Source organism: Mustela nivalis (genome assembly GCF_964662115.1).
Source record: "Mustela nivalis genome assembly, chromosome: 10".
Classification (NCBI taxonomy): domain Eukaryota; kingdom Metazoa; phylum Chordata; class Mammalia; order Carnivora; family Mustelidae; genus Mustela; species Mustela nivalis.
In genome coordinates, this window is record NC_139029.1 from 31,382,236 (window position 1) to 31,406,515 (window position 24,280).

The window sequence follows — 24,280 nt, forward strand, 5'->3', positions numbered from 1 at the left end:
TCCACAAACTTCCACTGTAAAACAGACAATATGGTCTTCAGGAAAAAAACAGGACTCTCAAAAATAAAAAAAGTGACTGCTCTAAGAACTATGCAACAAGGTAACAATAAAATTCAGGGTTGATGTCCAAAGGTATGCACAGCTGTTAACCCAACTACCAATGCAAATTTCCAAAAATAATTTAAGTTCCAGAAACTTCAGTAGAGAACAAACAGGAGAGAAGATCACGATTCCTCAGCCTTCCAAGACATATATCCTTGTTGATGCTCTGGGTTAACAATGTGAATAGCTCTCCCCTTCCTTCAAATTCTAGCAATAAATGCTAAATGTTCTGTATTCCATATCCTCACACAATTAAACCCCAATTGCTAAGTCTCTTTTAAAAGAAGGTAGTATGTGCTATGGTGAGTGCTGTGAAGTGTGTAAACCTGGCAATTCACAGACCTGTACCCCTGGGGATAAAAATATATTATATGTTTATAAAAAATAAAGAAGGTAGAGGGCAGGAACTGAGGTTCATTCCCTCTCAAACCATAATATACGGTTTACATACATATATTACATACATAGCTCTCACCATCATCTGTTTTAAAACTTACCAGAAGGCCATCCCACCAATACTAAACCTTCTTTTTAAAAATTTTATTTTTTTGAGAGAGAGGGAGAGAGAGCGCGCACGCTACAAGCAGGGGAAGTGGCAAAAGAAGAGGAAGAAGCAGGCTCCGCACTGAACAGGGAGCCCAACGTTGGGCTCAATCGTAGGACCCTGGGCTCATGACCTGAGCTGAAGGCAGGTGCTTACCCAAGTGAGCCACCCAGGTAACCCTAAACTTCCATTAATTTCCTTTATTTCTTAAATTTTGGTATGTGTAAAACTAAAACGTGTTCTGGTCTAAGAGTTCACCTCTAACTCTATATAGCTTGGTAAATGGAATACTGAATTCCCTCTGCTGGCTCCATAAATCTGCCTCACTAAATCCCGTTGCTGCTACACTTCATAGCTTACCTGACCCCAACTAAACAAAGCTTAAGGTCCTTATCTTTGAGAATCGGAAGTTTTATCACTCCACCAGTGATAGAAGTTTTACCTCTCTACCAGGAACCGCCATAAAAAAATTTATTTGACCAAACAATTACCCAGTTTCTCTTATCTTATTCCCTTTGTCCTGCTTTTTTCTGCAAACATTTACTGATACTTATTATAAGCTGTGAAAAATACTAACTCTAGAGATACAAATATATTTCTCAGTTCTTAAGGGATCACAGTCCAGCAAAGGAGACAAATATAGAGAAAAATAATTTCTACAAAATTTGAGAAATACTATAAAAGAACTTTGTAAACATTCAATATGAACACAAAGTGAGGAAAAGTTTCATAATGTAGTTAACATACGAAATGAGCCCTAAAGAAGAATAGGGTATAATTGTGTGTATGTGTGTGTTTTAGTTGAGATAATGAAAATACAGAATGGGGAAAGCTGAAAGGTAAAGTTAATGCCTGATGACAACCAAAGCATTGGCTAAAAGTATATTCCAACAAATAACAGGACATCAACTAGAGCTCCATTTCTCTTTCATTCTTATAAATTAATTTTAACCATAAATTCATACAAATGATCTTATAAACAACACATACACACAGGATTTGGCATATGAAATTATTACTACATGGCTGGAAGCAGGAAAAAGCATTGCAAAGACAATCAGGAAAATTCAATGTCATCAGACTGATTATCTGCAGTGAAAGGGAATAGCTCTGTTACATAAAACCAGTCTTCACTGTTGTAGATACAGAGGAATGAATACCAAATTAAAATCCAGGAGACTTGGATCCAAGTCTCAGACAGTAGCTATGCCCTAATTACACAACAAACTTTTTACTTAATTCCTAAACTGCTTACCTCATTCAAGGGTTATTAAGATCAAATAAAATGAGTCTGAAAGTGCTCTGAAAAAAACAGAAATGCTATACAAATAAAATACTACCTTCATTAAGGTTGTACTTATATTAGAGATAAACTTTAAAAATTTGTATTACTGACATAAACTCTCATACTAAATTTGTGATAAAGAGATTTTTACCCGTTCTACAGATCGTGCTCTCTTCTTTGGCCGAGTAGGCAGCGCATCTTCTTTCGGATTGGTGTCTATTGCCCAGTAGGACCCCTAAAAGCAAAGAAAGAAATTATATTAACAGTATATTACAGCAACTCTATACCATTAAGAACGGATTTTTATAATCCTCTGCTCCAAAAACAAACATTCTGTAGATACAACAGTGGAAAAACAGCATGAGAAGATACACTAGCTCTGCACTGAGAAAAGTAAAGTTTATATTAGAAGCAAAGCCCTTTTACAACTAGATTATTAAAAAAGAAAAAAATCACAATCTGAAATAGTGTGAGGTCCAAGAACTTCTGCCACAGCCAAAGTAAAATGCAGTGATCAACTGAACACACTTTTAAAATATATACTGATTCTTAATTGGACATATATGATAACTACAACAGCAAAGGACTTTAAAGTCTAATACAGTTTTATATATAAAGATACTATAATTTCTATATTCTGGGACCTCACAAATCTAAATGGTTAAGCGAAACAATTTAGAAAGACAAACTGCTTGAACACATTCTATATAATAAATGCATCCTGGGAAGCAATGGTCTGTAAACAAGTATTTTATTGCTTATTCTGTCACAACTTTTTAATTATTTATCCTCTCTCAGACACAAGTTCTCAGACCACTCATTTGAAAATACATATTTAGTACCTACTGTGTTCCAGGCACTCAAAAACTGTGACTCCTTTAAAAAATATTTGAAAAGTATAGATAATACCATTTACAGATTATTATACAGATGAAGAAACCAAAGCTCAAAAAGAGAAGTGATTTGTTCAACCAAGGGTATGAGAACCAGGACCAGAATCAAGGCCTTGCTTCCCTTCTTCCTCAACTTGTTTGTCCACAAACACACACACACATACATTTGGGGGGTAGGGGAGGGCCAGGAATGAAGGAGAGAAAGAAAAGGGAAAAAAGGGAGGGAGATACACATTTCAGCTTCCCTGGCTCCTTTTCAAGCAATATTTAACAATGAGGGGAAATAAAGCACTCATCTATCAATCCTCAAACTTGCATCCAACATGAATTACCTGCTTAGAGTTCTTTAAGCATACCGTGTCCTTTCACACAGCTATGCCTTCCCCTACATGGTGATCTCCTGCCTATAATATTCACCCTACCACTGACAACCTCACATTCCACCTTCAAAATTTAGCTCAGATCTTATCTAAAGGAATCCTTCCTCTGATCCTCCCACTGTTCTTCAGAATTCATCACTCTATCCCTCTTTAAGAACTCCATGAATTTTATAAATCCGGACTACTGACTGCACTTAAGATTTATAAACTTATTTATAGGCCTGAATCCTTTCTGGGCTGAGTTCCTTAATAGCAGAAACTCATTTATATATCCACTGTGCCCGGCACAATATCAGACACCTAGCAAATACTCAATAAACACTTCTGGAAATGGGAAGAAAAGCATTTGAACAAACTGTGCCAACAATGTTAAGAGTACAGGGTATGATACCAGGTCTTCCCAGATCCTAGTTTATGCAGGTACCTGAACTTAGCACTCATTTCATCACCCAGCCATTACTGGAGGATTCTTCCATGATATCTTTTCTAAGTAGTCATTGCAGTTTCAGCTAATTAGTCTATCATACTTGATGTAAACTTCCCAAGAACCATGTAAAATATACATGCTACAGAAATTAAGCACTAAAAATAAAAACAATGATTTTATGAGTAGGTTCAGCTAGCAAGTTTCAAAATAAACGAAGAAGGAAAAAGGTCTTAAACTCAGTTAATACACAAATTGAAATATAAAGTGGGAAGAAAAATACCGACACTCATCAGACAATAGTTTAAAATCCTCTGTTCATGGAAATGACAAATTCCAGTGTTTAGTGTTGTTTTCATGGGTGTGTATTTGTGTGTTAATCTGGGGAAACAGCTCACTGCCCATACATCAGACTGATTTATTAAACATTTTAATAAAACTATAAAAATTATACATTCTTCCACACAAAATATGATTGGCTGTGGCTTGTTACAAATACATCAACAAAGAAAAAAAAGTTCATAAGCTAAACTCTTCAGGAAGTACTCAAAAAACCTTAGATGCCCAAATTCAAGATTTTATTTATTTATGACAGACCCAGAGACAGAGAGAACACATGCATGTGCATATAAGAAGGGGGGAGGGGCAGAAGTGGGCTCCCTGTGGGGCTTGATCCCAGGACTCTGGGATCATGACCTGAGCCAAAGGCAGATGTCCAACCAACTAAACCACCCAGGCACCCTTATCTTTTCACCCATGTTTTCTTCTAGATGTTTCATAAAATAGTCTTAATTTATGTTAAGGTCTCTGATTCACTTAGGGTTAACTCTCTCAAAAATCAGCTGAATATATACATGCCTCTATTTCTGAACTCTATTCTGTTCCATTGATCTACTTGTCTATCCTTATACCAGTAACACTGTGTCTTACTCTGGTTGTATAAAAAGCCTTGAAATCAGGTACCACAAGTCCTACAACTTCAATTTTTTCAAAATTGTTTTGCCTATTCTAGGTCCTTTGCATTTCCACGTTAACTATGAGAACCAGCTTGTCAGTTTCTTTAAAAAAAAATAATCTGTTAGGATTTTTCTTTTGATTGCATTAACTCTATAAATCAATTTGGAGAAGACTGACATCCAACATGAGTCCTCTATTCCACAAACCCATAAACATGCTATGGCTCTCCATTTACTTAGTGTCTTTTGTTCTTCTTGGTAATGTTTTACAGTTTTCAGGGAAGACATCTGTATTTATTTTGTTAAAATGTATCCCTAAAGTATTTCATTGTTTTGCATGCAACTGCAAATGGAACTGCTTTTGTTAACCTCTAGATGTTCCTTGGTAGTTTAAAAAAATTACACTGTCCTTGTATCTTTTGACTTTACTAAACTCATTTATTAGTTCTAGGGGCTTTTCCATAGCTTCTTTAGGATTTTCTACATATGCAATATTGTTGTTTGCAAAACAAGAGAGTTTCACTTAGTATTTTTCAACCTGGATGGCTTTTCTTCTTCTTGCCTTACTCTATTGGCCTGGCCCTCTAATAGAATGTTTCCGAAACGTGAATGCAAAGACCCTTGTTTGTTCTCAATCTGAGAGAGGAAAGCATCCACTTTCTCATCATTAAAAACAATGTAAATTCTTTTTTTTAAATTTAAGATTTTATTTATTTATTTGACAGAGATCACAAGTAGGCAAGAGAGGCAAGCAGAGGGCCGATGCAGGGCTCGATCCCAGGACCCCTAGATCACGACCTGAGCCAAAGGCACAGGCTTAACCCACTGAGCCATGCAGGCGCCCCGTAAATTCTCTTCAATAGGTGACTTGTTAATCAAATTAAAGAAATTCCTTTTTATTCCTAGCATGCTGAATGAGTTTCAATTTTTTTCTACACTTAAGATACGATTGTTCTGTTTCCTTCTACTACTTAGTGAATTATATGTATCAATTGGTTTTCTGATTTTAACCTGCAGTGCATTCCTGGGACAAATCCCACCTGATCACGACATATTCTCCTTTTTATATATCAATGAATTTAATTTGGTAATATTTTGTTAAAGATCTTTGGGTCTATGTTCACAAAGGATATTGGTCTGTAGTTTTCTGATTATTTCTTTGCCTGACTTTGGTACCACAGTGATGCTGAACTAATGAAATGAGCTATGTAAACTGCTCCTTCATCCACTTTTTTTTTTTTTTTTTAACTTTCTGGAAAATTGGCATTGCTTTTTCCTTAAAGTATTTCAGCTTCTGGTTTCATTGCTTTTCTTTGTTCATTTTCTAGTTTACTGATTTCTAATCTTACTTATATTGTTTCCTTCCACTTACTTTGGATTCAATTTGCTCTTATTTTCCTAACTTAAGGTAAATGTTTACATAACTGATTTCAGACTCTTCCAGTTTTTCTAATTTAAACCCGTAAGCTCCTTCCTAAACAATGCACTGGCTGCATGTCACAGATTTTTATATATTCCACTCTCATTACCATTCAATTCAAAAATACTTTCTAATACCCCTACGATTTTTCCTTTGACCTCAAAGGTACTTTAAAAATGCACCATTTCATTTCTAGCTAGACATTTGGGTTTTTTTAAAACATTTTTGTTACTAATTTCAAATTGAATTCTACTAGTCAGAAAACATACTCTGTAAAATTTCACCCTCTAGGGGCGCCTGGCTGGCTCAGTTGGTTAAGCACCTGTCTTCAGCTCAGGTCATGATCCCAGGGTCCTGGGATCAAGCTCCTGAATCTGGCTCCCTGCTCAATGGGGAATCTGCTTGTCCCTCTCCCTCTCTCTCTGCCCCTTCCTCTGCTATGCTCTCTTGCACTCTGTCAAATAAGTAAATAAAATCTTAAAAAAAATTTTTTTTCACCGTCTAGTGATCTACTGTAACTTATTTTCTGGCCCAGCATGTGGTGTATCTTGGTGAATATTTACTGTGCCTTTGAAAAGAATGCAATTCTGCTTTTAAGGAATGCAGTGTTCAGATCCTTAAATACTTATTTGTCTAATTGTTCTATCTATTATTTGCTGAGAGAAATACGTCAAAAATCTCTTCCTATAATTATGGCTCTATTTCTCTTTTTTTGGTTCTGACAGTTTTTCTTTTTTCTTTCTTTCTTTCTTTTTTTTTTTTTTTTTTTGAAGTTCTAATTTTGTGGGGTTTAGTATGGGATTTTTTTTTTTAAAGATTTTATCTTTACGTAATCTCCACCCAGTGCAGGGTTGAACGCACAACCTCGATATCAGGAGTCCCATGCTCCACCAACTGAGCTAGCCAGGCACCCCAAGAAGCTCTTTTATGAGGTACACACATTTATAATTCTTAGGTACTCCTGAGGCACAGGTCTTTCCTTCTGCTATCTATATAATATGCTATTAAGGCTACTCAGTGAATTATCCATTTAGTTATAGTTCTTTTCAGCTATACATTTTCATTTGGTTCTTTTCATAGTTTCCATCTCTGTACTGAAATTCCCAATCTGTTCATTCATTCATTATTTGAATGTACGTTATTTTGATTCTTTCAACATACTTACAGTAGCTGCTTTGAAATTTGTGTCTACTAAATGCACTCTCTGGGCCACTTGTTCCCCAGACTGAAGAGCTGAGATAACTCCAACTCTTTCTGACATACTGACACCAGTCTCTTTTATTTCCTACCCTTATAGACAAGTTCTCCATGAATTTTTCCCTGAATAATGCATGAAGCTGAATTCCAACATAAGTACTACAATATTCAGAACATCACCCAATACCCTGAAGAGAACATCTATCAATCCACATACCTGAATTCAAACCCCAGATCTGGTTCAAGAATCTTGAACAAGTTACCAAACCTTTGATCTACTTTCCTCATATCTACTTCATAGAATTATTGTGACAATTAGCACTAAATATATACTAGGAAATCTAGTTATTACTATTTAACTATAAATAAGAAGTGTCCACGGGACAGAGATGTTATAACTTATAGGATAAATAATAAAAAGAACAGTGGCAAACAAATTTATGAGCTGTTTTAATAGGAATTTAAGATAGTAAACCCAGATTTTCTAAAACATGTACAATACATACTGTATTTATTATATTCAGGTTTTCCTGGTTTTGAAAATATATATATCAAAATGGTCAACATCTCCTGAATACACTAACTGCTCCTCAGCTGTCATGCACAGAACTAAAACAAACATCTTCCAATCTCTAAAATGTTCTTTTTATTACTTCTAATTCTTTAACTTATATTTTACTACCATAAGACAATTCAGATTTCAAATACATATTTAATAGACTTAGCATATTATTACTTCTGGATCTTCTTGCACTTACACTTTCAAAGTCCAGTACTTTTGAAATTTTTGATGGCTCAGAATTTTGGTTAGGGATGGCCATCTCTACTCCAAAACTGTAAAACACATTTTCATATTTGGTTTATATACACCAAACCAAATGAGGACCCTGATTAGCTTTTTCATTTCTGTATCATCTATTTCCGTGCAAGCACTTTTGTATACATATCAGAATTCAGGATTTGGGGACGCCCAGGTGGCTCAGCAGATTGGACATCTGCCTTCAGGTCATGATCACAGGACCCTGAGTCCGGCTCCATGCTCAGCAGGGAGTACTCTTCTCCCTCTGCCTCTCCCCTGGCACATGCTTACTCTCTCTATTCATCTTTATTATTTTTTTTTTATTCTTTAAATAAAATCTTAAATAAAAAAAGAATTCAGAATTTGTCCTCTTAGGATATCAAGTGAATTTTGCTGCAGATATATTATAAAAGATGAAAAATAGTGTCATAAGATTTTCCAGGAAAAAAAAAAAAAACAGGATGATTTTGATTCTAGTCACAAAATACTACATGAGGAAGACTTTCTTCTTGAATGACTAAAGGGATAAAATATTGAATTATCTTTTTGTCCTTAGAAATATATCAGAAACTCAGTATTTCCTGGATTTGGGAAGATTAATCTAAGATATCATCATTAAATGATGATTATCAACATGACAATTAGAGTCTAAAGTGTTGCTGTCTTTGTATTCATTTTCTGATTCTACAGATAAAAGTAAACCATTTTCCTTTTTTCAATTTTCACCTTTGTCCTTATGGATAGGAAAAAACCCCAAACTCTCAACTTTATCCGATGAAAGTTAAAAGAAAGAAAAAAAAAGATTTAAAATGGTTTCTACAGACTTTTATTATACATTCTTGGAAAGTGTTTGGGCAACACAGCAAGAAAAGTGAAGTATAACCATGATGATTTCATTACTATATCATCCTTCTAAGTAATTCAACCATTCTTTTGTATTCTTGTGATCTTAATGTTTGTACATCATGGAGAAAAACTGATGGGCAATGATGAAAGAAGGTGATATAATCATGTCAAGATTTAAGAAAAGCTGAACAAAATCCCATAATGCATATTAGATTTATAAAAGAATCACATGGTAATTCCAAGATAGAGAAAGTTTTATTCTTTTTTAAAAATACATAAATTTCCGGGGCACCTGGGTGGCTCAGTGGGTTAAAGCCTCTGCCTTCAGCTCAGGTCATTATCCCAGGGTCCTGGGATGGAGCCCCACATTGGGCTCTTTGCTCAGCAGGGAGCCTGCTTCCTTCTCTCTCAGCCTGCCTCTCTGTCTACTTGTGATGTCTGTCAAATAAATAAATAAATCTTAGAAAAAAATAAATAAAATAAAATACATAAATTTCCTATTTGTTCTTTAGAAGAGTTCTAAGAAAGAATAAAAAGTAATAAAATAATCACCTTTACAAATTAGCAATGCTCAAAATAGATACTTGAAAACTGAATTGGATCCAATGGATGTGAGGATATATTAAGGATTAAATAAAATATATATGAAGTATTTCTTCCTCCAGCATTTGATCACATACTGTTTCATATTAATTTTCTAATACTCTTCATCTTTTACAATTTTGATTTAAGAGAGATGCACAAAAATATTTGTCACATCTTAAATTTTAAGGGCTTTTCTACTACAACTTTTATTTGACTGCCAAAGAGAGTTGTGCCTACAAAAGTTAAATTCTTTAAAAAAAAAAATATTTTCCATTTTATTTAGCTGGGGAGGGAAGGGAAAAGCAGACTCCCAATGAGCGTGGACCCTATCACCAGGCTCAATCTCAGAACCTGAGATCAGGACCAGAGCTGAAATCAAGAACTGATACTTAATGGATTAAGCCACCCAAGTTTCACTTAATATTTATTTTATTCCTGCTTTGCACAAAAGACAAAAGATTATAACAACAGCCAAAATATATTTAATGAAGCTTAGTATCAGAAAGTAAATGTAAGAACAAGCTTACCTAGACATAACGTGAATATTTATCTAACCCACCACTGGGAAAATAACACATGCTGAATCACCCAAACTGGCTAAACTTCTCAAACTATGGGCAGATACCAGAAAGGTAAACTACCTTTCCCTTAATGACAGTTCATGAAGGACTGATCATGTTAGTCACAATGCTAACACCAGGAATACAAATAAAAAGTAAGTCTTAGTCCTCAACTGTGGTGAAGGGGACAGAAAAGATACCTGGATAATTAACTCCCACCACTTTCATGTCCTTGCTCAAAAGTCACTCTCCCAATGGACTTACCTTGCTTATTATTCTTTTCAAAATGGCAATCCACACTGAATCCACTTTATCCTAGTCTGTATTTTTCTACAGCATTTTTAATTATCTAACATTCTATATAATTTGTTATTTGTTATTCTCCCATAAGGCTGTAAGTTCCTTATGAGCATTGGATTTTTGTCTTTTGTTTCCTTATGTATTCCAAATACCCAGAATCATAACTAGCACATAGATGGCAAGTAAATAATTAGCAAGTGCTAAGTGAGAGAACTAAGCTGAAACTCAATAATCAAGTTCAGCTGTGGTAGAAGGAAGGGGGGGCAAAAACAATTTTACGCAGAGGAAATACCTCGATTAGCATTTTTAACCTAGCATTCATGAACTCCCAGGGGGTCTATGAACAGGACTCAGGGACTTTACAAAATCAGGTAAGGTGAAAATGCTGAAATTCACTGAATCATATGTGTTTAAAGGGTAAATTTTATGGTATATGAATTTTTAAAAATGTATTTTCTTAAGAAAAAACAGGGGTCAAAGAGCTCTAATCTAATACAGTAATATGCCCAGCACAGCCAAAAGACACTTTACGAAACAAAGTCAGGGGTATTGCCCAGAAAGAACTCAAATCTTGATGTGTAACTCTTACACGATTTTCCTTTGGACCATGTCAGTCTTTGATAAAAGTTCTAAACAGTCATTAATGTCACAGAAAGTCAAACAGTTCACCTAAAGAATAAGAACTCCAGGTTCTCTCGAATTCCAAGTATAAGTGAATTAATGTTAAGTGAAATAAATGGTTTTGACCCTGCCTTACTGATCAGAAGAGTAAAAAAGAAGCAAAGTGACAATTTTTTTTTTTTTTAAGATTTTATTTTCTTATTTGTCAGAGAGAGCACATGTGCGCACAAGCAGGGAGAGCAGCGGGCAGAAAGAGAAACAGGCTCCCCATGGAGCAAGAAGCCCCATGCAGAACTCGATTCCAGAATCCCAGGATCATGACCTGAGCCAAAAACAGACGCTTAAGTGGCCGAGCCATCCAGGCATCCCAAAGTGACAATTCCTAAACATCTAAAACCCAGCCTTACTTGAAAATGGCAAAAGAATTAGCGTCTAATTAGAAAAATTTCCTTAAGAAGAACACAACAGCATGGCACCTGGGTGGCTCAGTCAACTAAGCATCCAACTTGATTTCGGCTCAGGTCATAATTTCAGTGTGGTGAGACTGAGCCCTCTTTCCATGCTCCACACTCAGCAGGGAACCTACTTGAGATTCTTTGCCTTTGCCCCTCCTCCTGCTTGCATACACTCTCAATCTCTCTCTCTCTCTCTAAAAATAAGTAAATCTTTAAAAAAAAAAAATTAAATACAACAGCTACTTCTTAACCAGGAAAAGACAAATATTTTTGCGATAAACATTTAAGCATCTACTATGTACAGTTACTATGCTAGCTGCTATGAAAGCATGAAGATATTAGACCCAATCTTTTTTTCTTCTTAGAAGTTTTATTTAAACAATCTTCATACCCAATGCGGAGCTCGAACTCATGACCCCAAAATCAAGAGTCACATGATCCTCCAACTGAGCCAATCAGGTGGCCCTCAAAGACCCAATCCTGTTCAACAAAAAAAACTCGCAAGAGATTTAGAACAGATCATAACACGGATGGCTACATCATTCAAGAACAGTAACAGTGATATGCTCAAAGAGCTATGGTAATAAAAAGAGAGATGAAAATAGGGGAAAAGAAAAAGTAAAGGAGGGAGAAAAAGGACTATACCTTCTTTCAGAGTAATGCTGATATTTGGGCTGGCCACCAAAGGATGAATAAGATATAAGACTATTTTAAATACAATGAAGATCTTCAAAAATAAGAAGATATAAAACTGCATCATAAATGCAAGAAAAATAATGCAGTACAGCTTGAATAAATAGTTTAGGGCATGAAGATAAGGGCTAGAAATGAAAATATGGCAAGAGAGACAGGTTTGTGGTTTCGTTTATCATACCTAAAGGCAGGACTGTAGAAGATAGAGCAAAGGTAAACACAGAGGAAGGAGACCAGTTAGAGATGACACAGTAATCCAAGCTGTCTAAATAAAGAAGAATAAATTTATTTCTTAAACATTTTATCTCTTTGGGGCACTAAGATGATTCAATGGGTTAAGCCTCTGCCTTCGGCTCAGGTCGTGATCTCAGGGTCCTGGGATTGAGCCCCGAATCGGGCTCTCTGCTTAGCAGGGAGCCTGCTTCCCCACCACCACCACCACTGCCTGCCTCTCTGCCTACTTGTGATCTCTGTCTGTCAAATAAATAAATCTTAAAAAAAAAATCTATTTCTTCTAATAACGGTTTTAAATATAAAAACCCAGGATCTCAAAACATTAATGATGATAGAAGGAATCAGATGAAAGAATAAATTAAGCTTGGGATGCCTGGATGGCTCAGTCAGTTATGCATTTGCCTTCAGCTCAGGTTATGATCCTGGGGTCCTGGGATCAAGTCCCGTGGGGGGTGGGACGGGGGGAGTCCCTGCTCAGTAGGGAGTCTGCTTCTCCCTCTCACTCTCCCTGCCCCCACTCATGCTCTCTTACTCTCTCAAATAAATAGATGAATAAAATCTTAAAAAAAAAAAATTAGGTTCATGGGTTTCCTAAACCCTACACAGATCAGGATGGTACTACACACCTTCTTATTATTTAAAACACAAAAACAAAAACCAAACGAACAAATAAAACAAACAAACAAACAAACAAACAAAAAAAACAGTGAAGCAGAGACTCCTGGGCATCTCTCATGTCCAGAACTGGCTGAGACCAACAAAAATGTCCTAATGTTCCAGCATCAGAACACTTGGTTGAACTCCTTTCACCAATTACCTCTTAATATATACAAAAAAGACCAATGGAAATTCTACAAATAAAAAAATCCAATAACTGAAAAAAAAAGTTCACCAAACATCATTAACAACAGATAGGACACAGTGAAAGAGAAATCTTGGAGACAGATCAGTAAAAATTACCAAATATGAGGAATAAAAAGGAAAAAAAAGTGAACAATGTGGAACAATGTCAATCTATGCTTTAATGGGATGCTAAGAAGAGAGAAAATGGAACCCTAATTTTTTAAAAAGAACTAATGTCCAAAATACCCCAAATTATGAATGAAAACCCCTCTCTACAGATCCTAGATGATTAGCAAATCCCAAGCAGAATGAATGCAAAGAAAACTACACTGAGGCACAAACTCTCTCAAATTAAAAATAAAGAGAAAAATCTTGGAAACCACAAAAGAGGGAGAGAGGGAGCAAGGGGGCATATTACAGTAGTCCTCCTTATCCACATGATATACATTCTAAGACCCCACAGTGGATCCCTGAAACTGTGGATAGTACCAAACCCTATACACAGTATGTTTTTTCCTATATACACATACCTATGATAAAGTTTAATTTAAAAATTAGGAATAAGAGATTAACAACAAACTCATAATAAAATAGAACAATTATAACACTACAAAGTTACGTGAACGTGGTCTCTCTTGAAATATCTTATTGTACTCACCCTTCTTCTATGATGAGTGAAATGATAAAAGGCTTCTGAGATCATAAAATGCCTATGTGATGAAATGAAGTGAGGTGGATGATGTAAGCATTATGACAACAGCATTAGGTTACTACTGACCTTCTGACAGTATGTCAGAAGGAAGATCATCTGCTTTGGGATCACAGCTAACCACAGGTAACTGAAACTGTTGAAAGCAAATCCACAGATAAGACAGTTCATTCGAAGAACAGGGGAATAAACTCTAAGAATAAGGGAATAAGAAACAGATGACTTCTCACCAGAAATAATGGAGGCCAAAAACAAAAGAACATCTTCGAAGTTCTGAAAGGTGGGGGGAAAACCATGCAAATTCAAGATTCTATATCCAGAAAAAGTTTTCAAAGATGAAATTAAAAAAGTACTTTCAGGGCACCTGGGTGGCTCAGTGGGTTAAGCCACTGCCTTCGGCTCAGGTCATGATCTCAGGGTCCTGGGATCGAGTCCCACATCGGGCTCTCTGCTCAGCAGGGAGCCTGCTCCCCTCCCTCTCTCTCTCTGCCAGCCTCTCTACCTACCTGTGATCTCTCTCTGTCAAATAAATAAATAAAATCTTAAAAAAAAAAAAAAGTACTTTCAGGTAAATAAGACCCCAACAAAATGTTGTTTTCTGCACACTTGCACTATAAGAAATGCCAAAGCAAACATTCTTTAGGAGCAAAGGGGAAAGATATCAGTTTGAAACTTAAATTTAAAGAAAAGAACATTGGAAAAGGTAAATCATTAGGGAAAACATCTTCAACATAATTTCCTTAAAACAAAACTGTCTAAAGCAAAGAAACCAATCCTAAAGTGAGATCTGTGATACAAATAGAAGCATATATAAGATAGGACCATAGCACAAAAAAAGGGATGGGTAGATAAACAGAACTGTACTATTTTAAGATTATTACATTCGTGAAATGGATGGGAAAAGGTAAACACAGTAAGTGGTAGAAATGTGACATATCAAGTGAAAGGTGGTACATTACCTCTAAATAAACTTTGATAAGGTAATATTACATATTAAGCTCCAGCATGACAACTAAAAAATAAAAGGGGCACAACTAAGAAGTCAATAGAGGAAATAAAAGTACTTTAAACTATCTGACTAACCCTAAAGTTTGCAGAAATGAAGCAACAAAGGAACAAAAGAAAAACAAGTTGTAACCATATGAATAATCATATTAAATATGGATTCAGCAACCCAATTAGAAGGCACAGATTGTTAGAGTGAATTTAAATATAGCCATTGGCTCTATGCTGTTTATAAGAGATATACTTTAAATATAAAAGCATGTATAAGACTAACATCAAAATACTATAAGATATATACTATGAAGCTACTTAAAGCTGTAATGGCTACATTAGAAGAAAAAGTAGCTTCAAAACAATATTTTAAGAAGAACATTTCATAAAGATAAAAGAATAAAAGAACAAGTCAATAGGAAGGTTGTGTGTGCACATATATTAATTTGAAATTACTTTATATTTTACATTTAGGTCACACAGACCTCTCTGAAATCTGAAACTATAAAGTCTGTTGCACCTTGCTGGCAAAGTCAGAAGACTACGCAACTCCTTATCTTGGGGTCCTTAGTTCAAGTCCCACAATGGGACTTAAAAAAATTACTTAATTACTTAAAAAAATTAATAAATAAAAATAAGTAAAACGTTAAGATCTATGGAAGAAAACATTGGAGAAAACCATTATGACCTTGGCTGATTTCCTGGACAGGACACAAAAGTTCCTAATCATTAGACTTCATCAAAATCCAAAATGTCTACTCATTTTAAGACACTATTATATCAAAACCACAATGATGTACCACCTCACACCATAAGAATGGCTAAAATTAACAATTCAGGAAACACATGTCTCCCCAAGGATGCAGAGGAATGGTAACCCTCTTACACTGTTGGTGGGAATGCAAACTGGTGCAGCCACTCTGGAAGACAGAATGGAAGTTCCTCAAAAAGATAAAAACAGAACTACCCAATGACTCGGCAACTGCACTACTAGGTATTTATTCAAAGGATACAAACACAGTGATTCAAAGGGGCACGTGTAACCCATTGTTGTTTAAGCAACAATATCCACAAGAGCCAAAATATGGTTAAGAGCCCAGATGTCCATCAACAGATGAATGGATAAAGAAAAGTAGGGTATGTGTGTGTGTGTGTGTGTGGGTGTGTGTGCGCATGCACATGCACCCACACCCACACACACAGTGGAATATTACTGGGCCATCAAAAAGAATAAAAGCTCAACATTTGCAACAATGTGGATGGAACTAGAGGGTATTATGCCAAGCGAAATAGAGAAAGACAAATGCCATATGATTTCACTCATATAAGGAATTTAAGAAACAAAACAGATGAACACAGGGGAAGGGAAAGAAAAATATGTTAAAAACAGAGAGGCAAACCATAAGAGACACTGAAACCTAGAAAGTAGAGGGTTGCTGGAAGGGAGGTAGGTGGGGGAAAGGGCTAACTGGGGGATGGGCATTAAGAACGGCACATGATATAAGGAACACTGGGTGTTATATGAAACTGATGAATCACGAAACTCTACGTCTGAAAAAAAAATATTGAGTACCTATTAATACATTCAGCAATAAAGATATAAAAATGTGAAAAAAAAAAACCTTTTATTTAAAAAAGGCAGGGCGCCTGGGTGGCTCAGTGGATTAAGCCGCTGCCTTCGGCTCAGGTCATGATCTCAGGGTCCTGGGATCGAGTCCCGCATCGGGCTCTCTGCTCAGCAGGGAGCTTGCTTCCCTCTCTCTCTCTCTCTCTGGCTGCCTCTCTGTCTACTTGTGATTTCTCTCTGTCAAATAAATAAATCTTTAAAAAAATAAAATAAAATAAAATAATATAAAAAATAAAAAAGGCAAACCTCAGTCTGAAAAAATACTTATAAATAAAAATAGAAACCTTGGGGAGCCTGGGTGGCTCAGTCAATTAAGTCAATCAAGTCAACTTGTGATTATGGCTCAGGCCATAATGTAATAAGGGTCGTTGAGAGAGAGCCCTATGTCAGGTTCTATGCTGAGTGTGGAGCCTGCTTAAGATTCTCTCCCTTGGGGTGCCTGGGTGGCTCAGTGGGTTAAGCCTCTGCCTTCAGCTCAGGTCATTTTCTTAGGGTCCTGGGATCGAGCCCCACATCGGGCTCTCTACTCATCAGAGAGCCTGCTCCCCCCCCCACCTTCTTGTGATATTTCTCTCTCTGTCAAATAAATAAATTAAAAAAAAAAATTCTCTCCCTCTCTCCTAACCACACTCACACCTGCTCTCTATCTCAGAGGAGAAAAGCAAAAACTCTGTTGCGCTCATTAAACAAACAAACAAAAAACCCTTACAACTCAATAATGACAACCAAATTTTTAAAAAGAAAAAAGGGGCAAAAGACTTTGTAAGAACCTCCAGAAGAGAGTATATACAAATGACTAGTAAACACATGGAAAGATGCTCACCATAGAAAATTCTAGATAAAAACGTAATGAGATACCAATCTATACCCACTAAAATGACTTAATCAAAGACAGGAGATACCAACTGTTGACCAAGATGTAGAGCTACTGGAATTCTCATGCACTGCTATCGGAAATTTAAAATACACAACTATTTTGGAAAGAGATTCGGCAGTTTCTTATAAAGTTAATCTTCCACTTACCCTTTGAGAGTGCAAATGCTGTGTTATTCTAGAAAAAGGAAGGTGTATGTCCATAGAACACTTGTATGAGAATTCCTTAGTAGCTTGTTTCTAATAGTCCCCATATTAAAACAACCCAAATGTCTATCAACAGATCAATGAATAAATGGAATACTACTTAGCAATAAGAAAAAACAATCCACTGACATGTACCAAGCATCACAAAGATCATGCTGAAAGAAGTCAGATATAAACAGAGGGTACAGCTGACCCAAGAATATGCTTGGGGGCAGTGACACCCCCTCCCCCTGGTTAAAAATCTACATTTAATCTTTTGACTCCCCCAAACCTTAATTACTACTAGCCTACTATAGACCAGAAGCCTTACTGATAGCATAAAAAGTCAATTAATACATACTTTGTGTTATATGTATTATACATTATATTCTTTATTATTAACATATAATGTATTATTAGCCCAGGGGTCCAGGTCTGTGAATCATCAGACTTACACATTTCACATCACTCACCACAGCACATACCTTCCCCAATGTCCATCACCCAGCCACCCTACCCTTACCCCCCCCCACCCCCCAGCAGTTTGTTTCATGAGATTAAGAGCCCCTTATGGTTTGTCTCCCTCCTGATCCCACCTTATTTCATTTTTTCCTTTCCCACCCCCCACAACCCCTGCCCTGCCTCTCAAATTCTTCATATCAGAGAGATCATATAATAATTATCTTTCTCTGATTGACTTATTTCATTCAGCATAATACCCTCTAGTTCCATCCATGTTGTTGCAAATGGCAAGATTTCATTTATTTTGATGGCTGCATTGTAGTCCACTGTATATATACACCACATCTTCTTTATCCATTCATCTGCTGATGGACATCTAGATTCTTTCCATAGTTTGGCTACTGCATATACACTGTATTCTTACAACAGAGTATGCTAGAGGGAAAAATAAGTAGATCTATGCAGCTGAAACCGTATTTTTAAGGGTCAACTGTATATTTAATGATTTCACTTATGTGAAGTTCCATTATGTGAGTTTTACGCAAACTAAGCTACTATGGACACTCTATTATGCACTTAAAGATCACAATCTAAAACTGGAACTTGTAAAGATTGAGATAATACATGTAAAATAACTCCCTAATATGTAAAGCAGTATACAAATGTAGACATTATTAATTCATATCAACAATTCTGGTACAGCATGTTAATGTCCTCCCAGGGGAGAAGACTGCAATGTCCTAGGGTGCACAATCCCAAAGATCACAAATTAGAATTTTAAGCTTTGAACACATCTTCCAAAAATCAATTAACTGCCAACTTCAAGATATCCTAAAACACAGGGTCCCTGGCTGGCTCTGTTGGAAAAGTGTCCGACTCTTTTGATCTCGGTGCTGGGAGTTTAAGCCCTATGTTGGGTGTAGAGATTACTAAAAAATAATAATAAACTTAAAATGTACATATATCCATCCTAAAATAAAGATTAACTCTGGGAGGGGGTGACATTAGAAATAAAGATACACCAAAGACCAGCAATGGACTTAACCTTTATTCTCCTCATTACACAATAGTTATCACTTGAAGTAGAATTATCCTAATTATTTATTTATGATTGAAATTTTATGTCAAATAAGAAGTACCCTGCTCTATCCAAACACTAATTTGAGCTTTCTTTAATAGCTTTCAAATTTAAAACAGCCTAATAAAAATGCCATGATCTGGGGAATCTTGCTGGCTCAGATGGGAAGCAAGAGATTTTTGATCTCAGATTGTAAGTTTGAGCCCCAGGCTCTATATACAGACTAATTAAAAAAAAAAAAAAAAAGCCATTCGGGTGACTGAATGTCTCAGTGGGTTGATCGTCTGCCTTTGGCTCTGGTCATGACCCCGAGGTCCTGGTATCAAGCCCCACATGGAGCTCCCTGCTCAGCTGGGAGCCTGCTTCTCCCTCTCCTTCTGCATTACCCCCAACTCATGCTCTCTATCTCAAATGAATAAATAATTAAAACAAAAACACTATCTGACTAAACATAAACCCAAGAAGTATTTATTTCACATTCTAGGGTAAAGCAGTCCCTATCATAAATTACTAACCATTCCAAATGGCTAAATCTGTGTATTTTATGTTTTTGGTTTTAACTAACCCTATTGCCAAATACACATGTTCAGTGGTAAAGTGAATCATCATTGACTATTCCCTGTTCATCCTTAACTCTCAGTGTACATCAACAGGAGCCTCAGACACAATACTGAATCCCTTCTGTCCCTGACTTCTTTGGCTCCCTGACTCAATGTTTTATTTCTCTCCCAGTTTAGATGTGCCAATCCAATTTAAAAAGGGTTGTTTTGTTTTTGTTTGTTTTTTTAACCTTCCAACATCTTAGGATGCTGTTAACTGCCCACAGCGCGATGATAAGAGCATTTGCATGTACTATATAGAGTGAACATATGTCCCAATTTGACTCTTAGTTTATACCTATTGCCTAAGCATAATTAGGAAAGTTAAATAGTCACTCTACTAAGACCATAAAAATAGTCAGGAACAGTCAAATACACTCAAAGGCAGACAGACAGCTTGGCTGGGTAGCTGGCTCAATGAAATGTTTGGACAAAACCATCCCAATGCCAACTCAGGTCCTTGGAACATTCTTCTTGAACAAATGCAGGCTTTTATTACTTATATTTAAACATTTTGATTATCAAATTAAGCTAAGTGTTACTCAGGAAAGATTGTTAAGGAATCTACTCTTAATCACTGGATTAAAAGTCATACATAATTAGCACATTGATTATAGTAAACAAGTCCTTAAATGTTAAGTTTACTTAAAAGCAGTACATTCTATTTAGTGATTAACAGTTGGCCATATCTTGTTTTTAAATCATCAGTGCCTTAGCTTAGTCTTTTGGAAATTATTATTTTTTTAAGTTGGAGAAAAATAAGGCTTTACTTTATCAGGACTGATTTCCAAGAGAGCAGAATGCTCACCTATATTTAACAATTCCTGATTCTATCTCAATTTTGTTCTCATTGGTCCCCCAGCTCAACTTGATATGACCTCTTCTCAGCCTTCAAGTGGGGCTCTTACCTACCATGAGTTAATACCACAAAGGTTATTAATTTTCTCTATCCTTAGAGTGCTTCAGAAGTGGCAAACTCTAAAACATCCCTCGGAACCCAACCAGTGTTTCTTCAATCAAGAAAATAAGATGTCCTTATTTTTGCCTAACCAAACTCTTGCTCTTGGTCTTTAAATCTCATTTCCTATTTGGTTTTATACAAAGAAAAAGAGGTCAAATTCTTCACAAGAATCATGCATCTAGGGGTAACTGGGTGGCTCAGTTGTTAGGCGTCTGCCTTTGGCTCGGGTCATGATCCCAGGGTCCTGGGATCGGGTCCCACATCAGGCTCCCTGCTTAGGGGGAAGCCTGCTTCTCTCTCTTTCTACTGCTCCCCCTACCTGTGCTCATTCTCTCTGTGTCAAGTAAACAAATAAAATCTTTAATAAAAAAAAGAAAAGAAAAAAAAAGGAATCATGCATCTACTTTAAGACTACTATTAAAATTGCACTCTTAAAATTCTTAAAATTCCTTCTTCAGGTACATACTGTGATTTCTGCAACACTGTTAATCACTTAATGTTATATTTTATGTACTTTCAAACCTCTCCAGCTTTTCTACATCTTCTAACAAATAAAGTGACCAAAACAGGATACCAATGAATAAAAATAATTTATAAATAAAATATAACACAATACTAACATGGCCAAAAAAGAAAACTCTAAAAACAGAGATCACTCAACTATGCTACAGTCCCCATACTATGATAGAGGACAAGAAAAGAAAAAAATTACAGTCTCATATATTCCAGAAGTTAATTCTCTAGGGGTGGGATTTTTTGTTTCCTTACAAACCACTCTGATTTTCACAGCCACCAAGCCTTTACCATCTACCCATCCCCAGGCAAGAAAAAGCATTCCTCACCCTCTGCCCCAAAAAGCTCTTCTTACTATGAATTCACTGAAGTTATCTCTCCCAGAACAGGCAGGTGGCTCTCATGGGGTTTTCTTAGCTACCACCTCAGTTCTATTAGAACCTACTGCTGCTAATTATACAACTGCTGAAATAACTTCCTATAATCTTTTCTTTCTTTTAAAATCAAAGATTCCTTTTTCTAAGCTCAAGAAGAGGGAAAAGAGTTGAGAAAACATGAAGAAAGTAAAGAAAGAGAACTCTATTTTTTTTAAGTGAATTTAGCAGACAGGATTTGTTTTTCTGTAATATGAAAATATACATTCCTTTAAGATAACTAAGAGGCATGTGTGAATAAAAGGTGGGATAAGAAACTTTAACAACAACAATTAGATCACAAAACAGATATACAGAAAATAAAGCTAATTAGAGAAAAAATAAAAGACAGTAATAAAAAAAAATGGAGATAGAAAAAATGGAGATGCAGAAACAGAGCTGTAATCAAGGGAAAGAAAGTAGAAATCTGCCCCAAAACATGAAGCAGAGTTATGGATCCAAAATGTAATTTCATTTTGAGTTTCTTTTTAAAGAAAGTTATAACATGGCTACTTGAAATTCGTTTCGGAAACATAAGAAGACTGATTTCAACCCATTAATGTACATCGGAAAGATTAAAATACTAAGGGATTTTATGACAAAGACTTCTAGAAAATTAAGGATTGAGTCAGGAATAAATAGTCATATAAATACATCTGTAATTCAACAATACTCTCCCAAGTTTAGGCTGGCCTTCATACCTCTCTGGTGATACAGTCAACAGGAAGCTATACAAACAAAAATACAGGGAAGAAAATACTGGATGTGCTACTTCTACCTCTATCTCCTGGACCCACGTGAGTCATGGCAGCAGCTAGTAAAATCCTAAGGGGTTAAAAGTCCACCCCATACCCAAGACCAAAAACTACTCCCACCCCACCTTGGCTCAATGGTTTTCTCCCACTGTGGTGAGGGTGGTTTTGGAAAAGCTCCTCAAATGCCAGGAAACACTGTAATACAAAAAGAAAAAACAATTCATAAGTACCAAAACTTAACTAACATTTTGGCCTCCCTCTCAAGGAAGATTGGCATAGTGGAAAAAGCATTAGCCTAGAAACCAAGGAACCAAGAAATCAAGTGTATTCTGCTTGTTCAGCATTCATTCTAAGATGTTTGCTATATTCCAGGTTACTTGGTAGCGGAGGACATCAAACACTTCCTTTCTGCTAAGGGTTAGTAAACTAGTAAAACCTAAGCCAGAAGCTGATGATGGTCATCTCTGCCATTAAGTAGGCTGAAAAAAGAAGCCGTCAGAGAAGCTAGTAGAACTAAGGGACTTTAGTAGACTAAAGAGAGACATTCCTGGTCACATAATTTAAGAATCACGCTCCAGTTTTTCCTATAGGTATTCTCTCCCTTAAGTTGGTCTATAATGGGTTTCTGTGACTGCAACTAAGTCTGGCCAATACACATGGGTTCTAATTCCACACTGAACCTGGACAAGTCACTCCTCATTTACTGGCTTTAGTTTCCTTTTTTATCAAATGGATCTGAGGGTTTTTCAACGTGTTTTTTAGGCAATAGGGTTTTTAAAATAAAAATCGTATTTCGGTATCAAAAATTAAAATGGCTTTATTCATATAAATGTATTTCATTAAGATTCAATTTACATTTAATTCTGGCCAAGATTTATTAAATAAGAACAATGGATACTTAAATCTAACCCTGGGATTGAAAATAAAAATGTCTCTATTAGCATAATGTATTTTAAACATATGGTATTTACTATTATGACCAAAATTAATGATAACAATGATGTGCTTTGATTAAAACAAAATTTTAAAACAGGAGACTAATGGTAAAAGTTGAAATCTGTTATTAATCTCAGGATTCTATTTATTTCTGTATTTTGTTTTGGTTACACATTAGTTAAGACAATCCTGATTCAAAAAGGATAGCTGCAAAGAGTAGCATATGTTTTCCATATATGTCTTATCCCATGATACTATTTAATTAAAGGTAGGGAAAAGTTTTGGGTTCTGCACTAAAGAAAACCTGACAGCACAAGTTTTTTAAAATAGATCTCAATTGGTTAAGACTTAGTACATAACAGTAAAACATTCAGGTATGTTGGTTTATTTTCTTAATGATTTAAAACTAATGTAAAAGTTTAAAAAATTAAACCAACTGTTTATATTATTCAATTAGTGCTCTCAAAGAACTCTAATAATCTTTCAATCCATTGAAGAACATTTTCAGTGAAGTTCATATATACTCACTGCCTATCAGAAATTGTACTGAAGCAAATATAAAAAGTTCTATTTCTTTCTTTCTTTTTTTTTTTTTAAATAAGCCTGCTTTAAAGAAAAGAAACACAACCTTGGAGAATTATAAACTTGGACAAACAAACTGGGTCAAATAAGAAGACTATAATAATAATCTAATCAATCTTACTGAGACCAACTTGATGGGGCACATCACAGAAGGTAGTATAAAATATCCATTATTTAAGAGTGCCTTCTTTACAATGGAAATGAGTAACTCTCCATCTCTAACCTCAAGAAGTTATCCAACTAGCAGAGGATACAATTCATTCATTCATGCAACAAGAGTGTCTCCTCAGTGACACCAGCCACTGTGCAAGCAACTAGAACTAAAAAGTGAACAATATATATATATGATCCCACCCTCTTAAGTTTAGACTTTAACCTAAGGACAGTAGATAATAAAGATTTTAAACAAGGAGAATGTGCAATTAGGTTAACATTTTTGAAAGACAGTACTGG

At 35.8% G+C, this 24,280-nt stretch overlaps 1 protein-coding gene across 6 annotated transcripts in view; it reads right to left on the reverse strand.

The window, feature by feature from the left end:
* FOXJ3 (forkhead box J3) overlaps window positions 1-24,280 on the reverse strand; it is a 156,031-nt gene that overhangs the window by 60,291 nt on the left and 71,460 nt on the right. For all 6 annotated transcript variants that reach the window (XM_082687141.1, XM_082687138.1, XM_082687136.1 and 3 more), the window contains one exon: window positions 2,083-2,166. In XM_082687141.1, the coding sequence (XP_082543267.1) occupies window positions 2,083-2,166 (84 nt within the window). The remainder of the gene's footprint in view (window positions 1-2,082; window positions 2,167-24,280) is intronic.